Source organism: Aulostomus chinensis, chromosome 11, assembly GCF_037954235.1.
Source record: "Aulostomus chinensis isolate RoL2024-O1b breed Wild chromosome 11, RoL_Achi_v1.0, whole genome shotgun sequence".
Taxonomy (NCBI): Eukaryota; Metazoa; Chordata; class Actinopteri; order Syngnathiformes; family Aulostomidae; genus Aulostomus; species Aulostomus chinensis.
In genome coordinates, this window is record NC_141330.1 from 14,948,148 (window position 1) to 14,958,661 (window position 10,514).

Below are 10,514 nucleotides of genomic sequence, written 5' to 3' on the forward strand. Positions count from 1 at the left end.
ATGAATAAAATACTTTTGTATTTATAGATTTAGAAAAATTATTGGTCTAAGCAGAGTATTTAAATGTGCTTTTAAGGTCTCTTGGCTCAGATTTTGAAGAAATGAATACCGCTACACAGACTGTATTTTCACACACGGACACACACACACACACACACACACACACACACACACATAAACAAAAGAGATGCTAGTGAACTAGTAACACTGATAGAGATGTTTTATTATCTTTTAATTTTCATCGCTCTGTTTTGTGGTTCAACCGGATACCTGTGTGCCACAACCATCACCTGTAGGTTTCCGGTTGTACCACTAGATGTCCTCGGTACACACTACAGTGCCAATTGCCTCTCTAGTTTCCTTGGCTTGCGGTTTATTTGGGATCAGGATGTGCCATTGACACACCTTACACAAGAAATTGGTCTTATCACCATCTTTTCATCCTTCCAGTTAAATAAGATCGACATATCAATTTGGGTCAAGGGTAAGTACTTCTACTGTTTCCAGCTGACACCTGTTTTTTTATAAGATAGATATAGACATGAACCTTAACCCTAACCCTTTGGGTGTATTCCTGGTAGTATACATCGATCCCCAAGCCTAAAACACAGTTAACATACCAGCATCAATCCACTATACCATTGTTTCCAGTTCAATCTCACTGGTCCTTTACATGACAACACTGAACAGCTCAGCCAGACGTAGATTACGTAAAGCTTCCTCAGGCACGGCGCAGAGTGTGTTGACAAAATGATTGTTGATAGACACGTCTCTAAACAGGCTCTTATTTTTAGAAAAGCCATTTAAAAGAAACTGTTTTGACTCAACGATGCTTCGTCCTCCTCTGGAGCCCTGAACATGCTGACAGCAGGGTTGCTCCATTACGTTTTCAAAGGAGTATACTGAGGCGGTAACATTTCTAATTAAAGATAAACACCTGCTTTTGAAAACCGAAAAAAAAAAAGATTCTGAACAGCAGGGATGTGGCTAAAGGAACGTAAAAACATCTTCTGTTGCATCCTTCATTGCATTCCATCCTCTCAGAGATGAGGCGGTCTGGTGTGATGGGAGGCCCGTGTAGAGGCCACATCTGTGCTCCTGAGGGAACTGTACTTCTAACCTCTGGTGCAAAAAGTGTTGTAAAATAAGCGCTATCATGATGCTATGTGGCAATCCCATCACCATGTCACACATTCCACACTTCTTCATTTGAAAGGAAAATATTCTCCCTTCCCCGTGGGAAGTCTAGTGAATTATGTATTAGGAACCAAAATACTCCGAATTCTAGCTAAATCTCCTTCTTATAGAGAGGATGTAGATAGGATGTAGATAAATACCTGCTTGTTTCTGTTTCCAACACGCTGGTATTGTTTTGTTGTGTTTCTTTTTTGCTTTTTGTTTTTGTCTTTTTTTTTGTTAGTGTCATGCAAGTGTTTTCAACTGGATTTTTATATGCTTGAGTTGTCATAACCATAAACTGAGGAAATGAGTCATGCGCACATATGGGAGATGAGATGAAGTTCACAATAAAAAAAGAGATACACAAGATTAAAGGCAGCATGCAAACAATTAGTGCAGGCTGAGAGGCAACAGTCCAATAATGTGCAAAAGTTCAAGCATGAAATATCTAACGGTGAGGTCTGACTAAGAGCTGGCAGTATGAAGGTCTAGGGATAGTCTAAAACTTTTACACGAGGGATTAACACACACACACACACACGTGCACACACACACACAAACACAAACACAAAGAGAAAAACAAGGAATAGTGTAGTGCCCCAAACTGGACTGTGATCTCTCAACATGGAACACCCTGAGTAAAAGGGGCCAGGAGGAACGATTCAGGTGCAACAACCACAGCTGATAGCTGGATTCAAAGGAAAAGGTCAGTTGGACAGATGAGAGATCCGGGGTGGGCCCCCGGTGGGCCCCCGGTGGACCGGTGGGAGACCCAGGTGGGAAGGTGAGAGACCCCGGGTGGGCCCCCGGTGGACAGGTGAGAGACCCCAGGTGGGCCCCCGGTGGACAGGTGAGAGACCCCAAGTGGGCAGCCTGAGCCTGAGAGAGATTCTCGCCAGCAGCTGAATAAAAGATGTTGGACTCCACATTCCACAGCCTTAACATTTTTGCTGAAAATAAGAATTTGTCTTTCTGATGTCAATCTCTGATGTTGGAAGAACAAAATAAGTCAGAAGAGTATTAAACAACATTGCGTGGACACAGCAACAGCAGTTGGATTTGGAAGTGGTTGTTGGTAACCATGGTTACCATGGCAGCCTAGGTTTTTCAAACGGGGGAAAACCTGGAAAACTCTGAATATACAGTACTCATAGAGACACAGGTGAGAAATGACGGAAAAATCAGGAGACAGGAGGAACAGTCATTGGACACATGAGGGAAATTTTCCAAATAAAACCACAACAACAGAGCCCACAACAGAACAAACTCAAAGAGTCTGGTGCTGGGCTGTGATAAAGGCGTCTCGTTTCATGGAAAATGGAGGATAAGCATCTTTAGGTGAACAATGTCACGATTAGGAGTGCAACAGTGCTGCAACCGCTCGGCCTGGTTAGCCTTGTGTTACAGTTTCTGATGAGCCATCCATGCTCGACCGTGCTGATAGTGCCTGGAAGAACAGAATCAAACAGAAGTTCATATGTGAATTGAACATTACAGTGGGATGAACTGTTTAGTTTTGTATTCCAATTGATTATTGGAAAGAAAATGTGTTTATGTCTCATCTAATCTGATCTAAAGTACTCTAATCTAATCTAATCTAATCTAAAGTACTCTAATCTAGTTTAATCCAATCAAATCAATCGGAAACTATTGTGTGTTTTATCTATATTTTTGGCCCACAGGAGAAACTGGCCTCCTCCTGTCTCCTCCTACTACGTTCTCCACCGTGTGACTGCAGTTCCTTGAATTCCTTGATCATTGTTTCAGATAATCCAGCATCCATCTCCGGGCTTCCTCTCTCTAATCTCAGTTTAACTCTGGTATCTGCTGTCATGCATCTCCTAGCACCTCAAACAGCGTGTTAAACCAGAGAGAAGACACAAACCCTGAGTCAAAGGCAGGCGACTGCGTTGTCACGACAAGGCTGCAGACTAGTAGACATCCCTGGAATGTGTCACAGGTTGGAACAGCCTCCGGTTGTACACTGTGGTGGCTTGTGGGCGGAGCTTTCACAATGACATCAGGGGAGGGAGAGGGAAAAGTATAAATAGAAGCTCATAGACACCTGCCCACAAACATAGCAGCTGTATTTGTCGGGATACAGGAACTCCATCAATCAGCTGTCAAGAATGTCATCTCACATCAGTGTTTTTCTTCTCTTTGCTCTTTTGGCTTTTGTGGAAAAGGGTGAGTTAACTTTCTACTTTCCGTGTTTTGTTTTTAGAAGCATGTGCGGCTGTATGTTCATGCCACTTTGCATGAAGCTCTGTGTCAATTATGCTTGAAAAGGGAAACATATTCCGATATGTTTTTGGAAGATTACACAGGAGAGCATGATTCTCAGCTGATGTACATTTGCATTAATCTTCACACGGCGCTAAGCAACAAGGGTCATTACTGTATGTTGGTGCAAGTACATGTTTTAGCAAGCCCACAACATTGAACAGGAGCCATTTATCACACAAGGCTGCTTATCAGTTTGCAATGTAAATTCTGAATTTAAAGCAAACCTTTCTTTTTAGAATTATTTCAAGAAATAACCAAACAAGAAAAAAGGATTTTGAACTAACTGAGTGTGCATGACAAAGGCGAGGAATTCACACATTTGCTCCGAGATCAAGAGTGATGAGTCCTGTAGAGTGACACCAGTGAAGAATGACTCCTCATGTTCTCACCTGCACACTGAAAATGTGATGTAACAGCAGAATAAGGAGTCATCTTCATCTTCATCTTCATCTTCATCATTTCTTACTTGGTGTAGCATTGCTGGATGTGATTTTGTGTCTGGATAACTGAGAGATTTTTGTCTCTTTTTTTCGTTCTTTACGGGCAGGTTTGGGTTTGCCATTGATGAAACCTCAGGTTGAGCAGAGCAGGGGTGAAGTTCTTACTCATCGGCCCAAACGTTGTGCTTGCAGCAGCCCGCTCGACGCGGAGTGCCACTACTTCTGCCACCTGGATATCATCTGGGTCAATACGCCCAGGTGAGTGTCAGAAAACACACAAGCATTTCAATAAAATTTCAAAGTCTGCAGAGTGTTTAAATCCTACGTGTGTGTGTGTGTGTGTGTGTGTGTGTGTGTGTGTGTGTGTGTGTGTGTGTGTGTGTGTGTGTGTGTGTGTGTGTGTGTGTCTTTCTTCAGTAAAACAACAGTTTATGGCCTGGGTAGTGCTATGTCCCGACGCAGAAGGTCTACTGGCCGCTGCGCTTGTGCCAGTCCTGATGATGGCACCTGCAGCAGTTTCTGCCAGCAGAGGTGCGTCAAGGCTACAGCATCACACATAAAACTATCCTGCCTTTGAAGAGTTATACTTCTCTAGGCAGGATTATTTAAGGATGAAAAGGAATGGTGCGGTGTGGGGAACTTCTAATTACACTGAAATACTATTATTAAGGTTGTTACACCTACGGTACTTCATTCGGGGTGATATCATCAAAACAAGCTGAATAAAATGAGACTGGTGCACAAAGTGTACCTTTTGATTGGCTGTAGGGAGGAAGGAGTAAAGTTCGTAGGAGTGTGGAGCCAAAGGCTGAATGGAGAATTCACTGGCACCAACAGCTGAGGCAGTGAGTGATAGGTCACCTCGTCACACAAGCACATTTAAGCAGAATAAAGATCTCGTTAGAGGTGTTCTTCATGTGTAAAATCTGATTGAGTCTATAAAGATAACGTTGTTTTACTCAGCATGTAAGTGTGTGTTAGGTAGTTTCTTGCATATTGCCTGCAGTAATAAAACAGTTAAAGAGACCAAACGGCAACGTGAAAACGAAGCATCATCATTGGTGTTTACACTGTTTTATTGTGTTTACAGCTTTGAAATCAATTTCCCACAGAGATCTGCTAAAAGACGTCGGTTTAACTTACAGAGCATCGGAAGGTGAGTTTTAAATGACACAGTGTATACAAAGACAACACGCACAGGCTCTGTTTGCATTTTGATCATTTTTGTATCATACATTTTATTTAAAAGTGACTTTTTCTTCAGAGGTGTGGAGAGCAGATCCAGGAGAATCCGGGGTGCACCTGATTCAGACTGAAACGAAGCTCAGCGAGAAAGAGAGAGAGAAAGACAACGCTCACAAAACAATGACAGAAAGAGAGCACCTGAACAAATGATGCTTGCTAGGGCAGGCAACAAAAGGCTGCCGACAGATGCTCGAAGGCCACAGCTCTGAGTGTACAGACAGGAAATCATGAGGATGGTGTGTATGCACATCATGAAAGCAGATGGAGACTCAGCCGTCGAGAGGAGCTGGTTTGGTGAGGGTTTCACCTACCGTTCAATTTGACTCCACTCGCAACAGAGTCGAAGGATTGTCTGAAAGACGCCAGGTCAGCGCTGATTAATGTAACAGTTTGCATAAAATATGTAAAATTGACAGAAAAAAAACATAGATTTTACACAAACAGAACCATCTTACACACTCAACATATTTTACTTCTGTAAAATGTGTTTCAATTTATGAGTTTGTCAATGTTCAACCAGGAAACACATGATCCATGTTGGAAAAACATGTATGTAGAATCCTGAAAAATGTGTGACTGAGAAGAAAATCTTGTGTGAATGCGTACATTTGTCAAATAGTGTTCTTAAAATGTTAGAGTGTATCATTCTTTTGGCTTCTTTCATTTATCATTACTTGTTTTCTCATTTCTGACCTCTCTTCCCTCACTTTAAGAAAACACATTTTCAATGAACCAGAGTTATTCAATGGAAAACAAATCTTCTCAGGGCAGTATATGTGACTAACAGACACATTTGTGGGTTCAAAAGGAGGCCTGAGATGGATGGATGATCCAGGAATTCAAGGCTGAATCAATAATAATTTCACCTGCTATTCAGAAGCAGTGCGTCCTGTGTTATCACAGGGATCTATGGAAAGAATGCAGGCTTTTGTAACGTCGCTCAGGGGGCGAATGAGATGTACATAATGGTCCCTGTTCCTTTCTGATTGCTTGCCCTGTACATACCGTCCACACTCATATGAAAATACAAGCAGACAAGGGAAGAACAACAATCCGACAGATAATTCATCTGCTGACTGCTGAATGAAGCAACCACCTTTTGATGTCTGATCAAATAACAGTGATGAACGATTACACTCAAGTGTTGATGGGGCTCAGATGTCAGGAGTGGATACATTTGCCTTTCATTCCTCTCATACTTCTGTGACTGAGAGAGCGAGAGAGAGAGAGAGAGAGAGAGAGAGAGAGAGAGAGAGAGAGAGAGAGAGAGAGCAGACCCCCTGCAGCAATCTGATCCTAACAGGCCTGAGCACAGCAGCGGTTCACTGTCAGACTGATGCACTGCAAGACATGTTGATTTTATTTGATTGAACTTTATCTTAAGAATTTATTCCATCCATTGACAAAAAAGAACTATAATGTGAACACAAAAGAGTTCCTAAATCTCTCATGAAAGGAAACTAAAATAAACCTTAAATAAACCTTATTTACTCTGCCCCTTTAAACCAAGAAATCAACTTACAAAGGGCATAATGTAAAAAAACAAAAATAAAATTTGATAAAATCAAATTTTCAGTTTTTCGTCTTTGACCATGAAAATATTGCAGTGTAAGCCCAACATAAGATAAGTACCCTTCTGTGCTCTGTGCTGCATATTATTGCTAGCTAGCTTAGCATAATGAATGGGATCAGATGGGCAGGTTAGCATACCCTCATTATCTTACCTGCTCTGCCTCCAAAACCTGAGACTGAAACCTGAAAAGTGCATCTGATGACTTTTGATGGAGGCTTGCGAGGACTTGCCAGCCGCTACCATTCATTGTGCTATGCTAACTAGCAGTCAGGCATACTCTTATGATTTTTCTTTTCTGATTTCCTCTAAAAAGTTAATTTTCTTAAATTGTCATTGAATATTGTAAAATTATTGGTCAGTCATATTTTAAACGTCTACAAAAGAGGACACGGCATCAGTAGTCATCGGTTATTAAAACCAGTATTATATTATACATATGGTTGGGGGTTCAAATACAGTACTATTAATCAACCCAGTTTCTACGTAGCAGTAATGGCCAGTCGATCATGCAAATAATTTAGGTTACATAAAAACCTAATGCTTGTTAATAACTAACAAATGAGGTTATATGAGGTAATGTTGAGAAAAAACAAATCCCTCCGTCTGTCAGCTGAGAAGCCACAAGCAGCCCCAGCAGCAGAACTCTGTCTGTGGTTCTGGTACGGTTGAGACTTTACAGGGTGCTGTCCTTATAAGTTTGATATGTAACACTTGTCTTCCACTTAGAAATCCATCCATTTTCTACCTCTTATCCTGTTAGGGGTCGCGGGGGGCTGGAGCCTATCCCAGCAGCCTTCAGGCGAGAGGCGGGGTTCACCCTGGACAGGTCGGACTTAGAAAAACAATAAATGTAAATCCAGTCATTTGTATTAGTATTCGACAGGCAAAATAATTCAAGTGTACCGAATATTCAAAACGCATCTGAATATTTGTCACTCTAGTATGAGAAGTGAGAAATGGTAAATTGAAATACAGTAAAGTACTCTAAATGTGTGACGCGCAACGACAAATTTTCTACCCATCTGTTGGCATCTGTTTGCGAAAAGCAAAATAAAAGAAGAAAATCTGTAAGCAAAGCATGCATGTACAGTATTTTGTTTTTGCCCTGGACGAGCAGTGGCTAATCTTATGTTCATATAAACATTTCATTGAGTCTTTAAGATAATGGAAATATGGGCCATTTTCGGAAAAAAAAAAAAAACCCATTTAGGTGCTAGAATCTGCTTTACAAATCCATCTATTCATTTAAATGAACTACTCCCTATACCAAAGCAGGGGCTGGGACAACTGAATTACGAAAAGATTATTTTGAATGTAATTGTTCCGAAGGAGGCAACATAATATATGAGTTTAAAATCAGTTTTTGATTATTTCGATATTGAACTTAGGATGCTCGGTTAGGCTTGAACCATTTCTAATGTTAAGGTGAATGGGAGCCTCCGGCAGCTTTAAGTACACATTTTTCCCCCCACAAATGTCATTTTTGCAGCCTCTCCCTTAAAATTGTATCATGTGAAATGTCGATAGCATTACATGGTTCTTTCACCTCGGTTTCGTAAGGCATTGGAGATGCCAGCAGATCTAGCTACAGTCCCACATGTGAAAGTATATGGATTCTGTCTTGGGTAGGAGCTACTGTACTATACTGTACCTGTCATACTATTGCTATCAGAACACTGTTTTACCTGGCAAGATTCCAAATTATACGAGTGATGCATGCATCATGGTTGGAGGTGTGTTTATCGGTGATAAGAAAAAATGAACATACACTGCCCTGACATCTGTTTCCTGAAATTCCAGTGTGACCAAGTAATGCTCTTATGAAGCTTAATCTTATTCATGCATATTATGAGTGTGATGCAGATGAAAAGCCCTGAATCCTCTTAATGACTTGTGTATCGCACTGGCGCTGACCCCTGTGGTATATTAGGCTTCAAATGGTCAAACCACATGAGATAAATCCATATGCAGCACAACCTGTCAACTATCCTTTTATGTCCTGAGTTCTGATTTACTGAAAAGGTTTTGGCGCCACAGCCAACAGGAGGTGAGCCTAACTGGTAATAACTCACCGCATCAAACACCTCTCAGTGAATTCCGATCATGAACTCTTCAATCAATCAAGAAAATGTTGTTCCTAGTCGGAGCTTATAATTACTTTTTTTGGGCTGCCCACATACTCACAAATCAGTGTCACATAGGAGCTCCCAAATATGGTTTTCCTTCCTGCATCAGTTTGAGGTTCCAGATAGCAGAAAGAACCAGCCACGTGTATTTAGCTTGAAGCTAACGATGGCTGATGGGTAACAACGTTAAAACCGTCCAAAAATGTTGCATTAACAAGAGCGTCAAGTCAATTTTATGACTAAAACACGCTTCATACAACAAGCTCAAACTTAACGTGCCTGAAATAATAACAATTTAAGAAAACTGATGTCAAACATGACCAAAGAAAATAAGATATAAAAATTAAAAATGGAATGAATGCTTAAAGGATGGGAAGGTAGCAAATAAAATGGAATCAAGTGAAGTTGTTGTTATTGTTCAAAGTTAAAAAAAAAAAAAAAAGTTTAATAATGTTTTACATGTTGAACCACCATTTATTACCAAGCCAAAAGCTGGTTTAAAAAGCTACGATTTTTTCTGCTTTTAAAAGAGAAAAAAGTTGTACAAGACCTGAGATCACGTGCGTGAGTGTTTACATGATGCGGATCGTCGCATTATGAGGTGCACTTAAACATGATCACTATAACTGTTGCTACTAATTTAGAAAAGTAATTGTATTCCCAATGTTCCATTCAGTTGTCTTGACTCATGCCGTTGTATTTTTTTGTTGGTTTCTTTTCTTTCCTCCGGTTCATAAAGTATGCAGAAATAGGTTTCTTTGGTATTTACTTGAAAGATTTCCAGCTAAAATTAGACGGATAAGAGATGAAGAAAAAACATAACGTTATGACGCCTGACAGGTGAGTAGTACTGATAATCTCATTACGACGGCACCTGTCACTAGTGGTGGTGAGAGTGTAATCCACGATTGGTATAATCCAGGTCTTCTATATTTAGCCAATGTTCAGTAATCCACAAACCAACTCACTTGCGCCTGTAATCACCGGTTCACGGAGGCAGCAGCGGTAGCAGGGACTGATGTCAGATCAAAGTGAGAACTCAGAGATTGCAGTCAAAGATCAAAGCCAGACCTCTGAGCTCAGAGTCAGAACTGCTAGCACCCAGAATTCAGAATGCGATATGAATTTCATGTTAAAAGGGAGGATGAGACAACTGGAGAAGAGAACTTTTGTATCATCCGCAGCTGCTTCAAGTTCAGAACAAGAAACGAGAAGAGAAACCTCCTCAAACAAGCGGAGTTCTGACACACAGGCAAGTGCACGGAGGATCCTTTCAAGGGTTCACATCAAAACAAGCAACCAAAAGCCTGAGACGATGCCACAACCACAGAGAGACCAACAAGTCCGCTGGTGTTGTTAGTGCTCACAATATTACACTTGTGAAGAAAAAGAAAACGAGGTGCCAGGGTATGTGCAACAAAGGAGTCCTTCGGATTCATTTCAGGGCCTAACGTGGCCAGGGGCATCTTTTTTTGTGGAAAGAACAATCAAGGCCAGAAAGGAGAGACAAGCGGCCGTGGATGTGAGACCCCCTCACGAAGGAACAGTGAACTTTGAAGATGTCTGCACAGTTCGAAGGCACCTCGTCACGGTGGTTTCCACTTAAACCCAGAATGACCCTCCTTGGGGTAGTATCAGTACCCAAATCGATATCAGATGTAAGGA

At 41.2% G+C, this 10,514-nt stretch overlaps 1 protein-coding gene across 2 annotated transcripts; it reads left to right on the forward strand.

Annotated features, from left to right (window-relative positions):
- Nucleotides 1–392: 392 nt before the first annotated feature.
- Nucleotides 393–6,424, forward strand: LOC147253556 (endothelin-2). Of its 2 annotated transcripts, none has more exons than XM_086217292.1 (5): nt 393–484; nt 4,013–4,163; nt 4,323–4,436; nt 4,996–5,061; nt 5,170–6,424. In XM_086217292.1, exons 2-5 carry the CDS (start codon nt 4,030–4,032, stop codon nt 5,219–5,221), a joined length of 366 nt encoding a protein of 121 aa, XP_086073418.1. In that variant the 5' UTR covers nt 393–484; nt 4,013–4,029; the 3' UTR covers nt 5,222–6,424. The 2 variants fall into 2 exon arrangements, with proteins under 2 accessions (XP_086073418.1, XP_086073417.1); XM_086217291.1 differs by lacking the exon at nt 393–484 and adding an exon at nt 3,277–3,366.
- The last annotated feature ends 4,090 nt before the right edge of the window (nt 6,425–10,514 follow it).

What these genes read in the sequence shown, in the direction of transcription:
- LOC147253556 (XM_086217291.1), top strand. Translation starts at nt 3,309, where the DNA reads ATGTCATCTCACATCAGTGTTTTTCTTCTCTTTGCTCTTTTGGCTTTT. An exon ending in TTTGGCTTTTGTGGAAAAGG is followed by an intron (nt 3,367 to 4,012) that starts GTGAGTTAACTT and finishes CTTTACGGGCAG; the next exon opens with GTTTGGGTTTGCCATTGATG. An exon ending in ATCTGGGTCAATACGCCCAG is followed by an intron (nt 4,164 to 4,322) that starts GTGAGTGTCAGA and finishes GTCTTTCTTCAG; the next exon opens with TAAAACAACAGTTTATGGCC.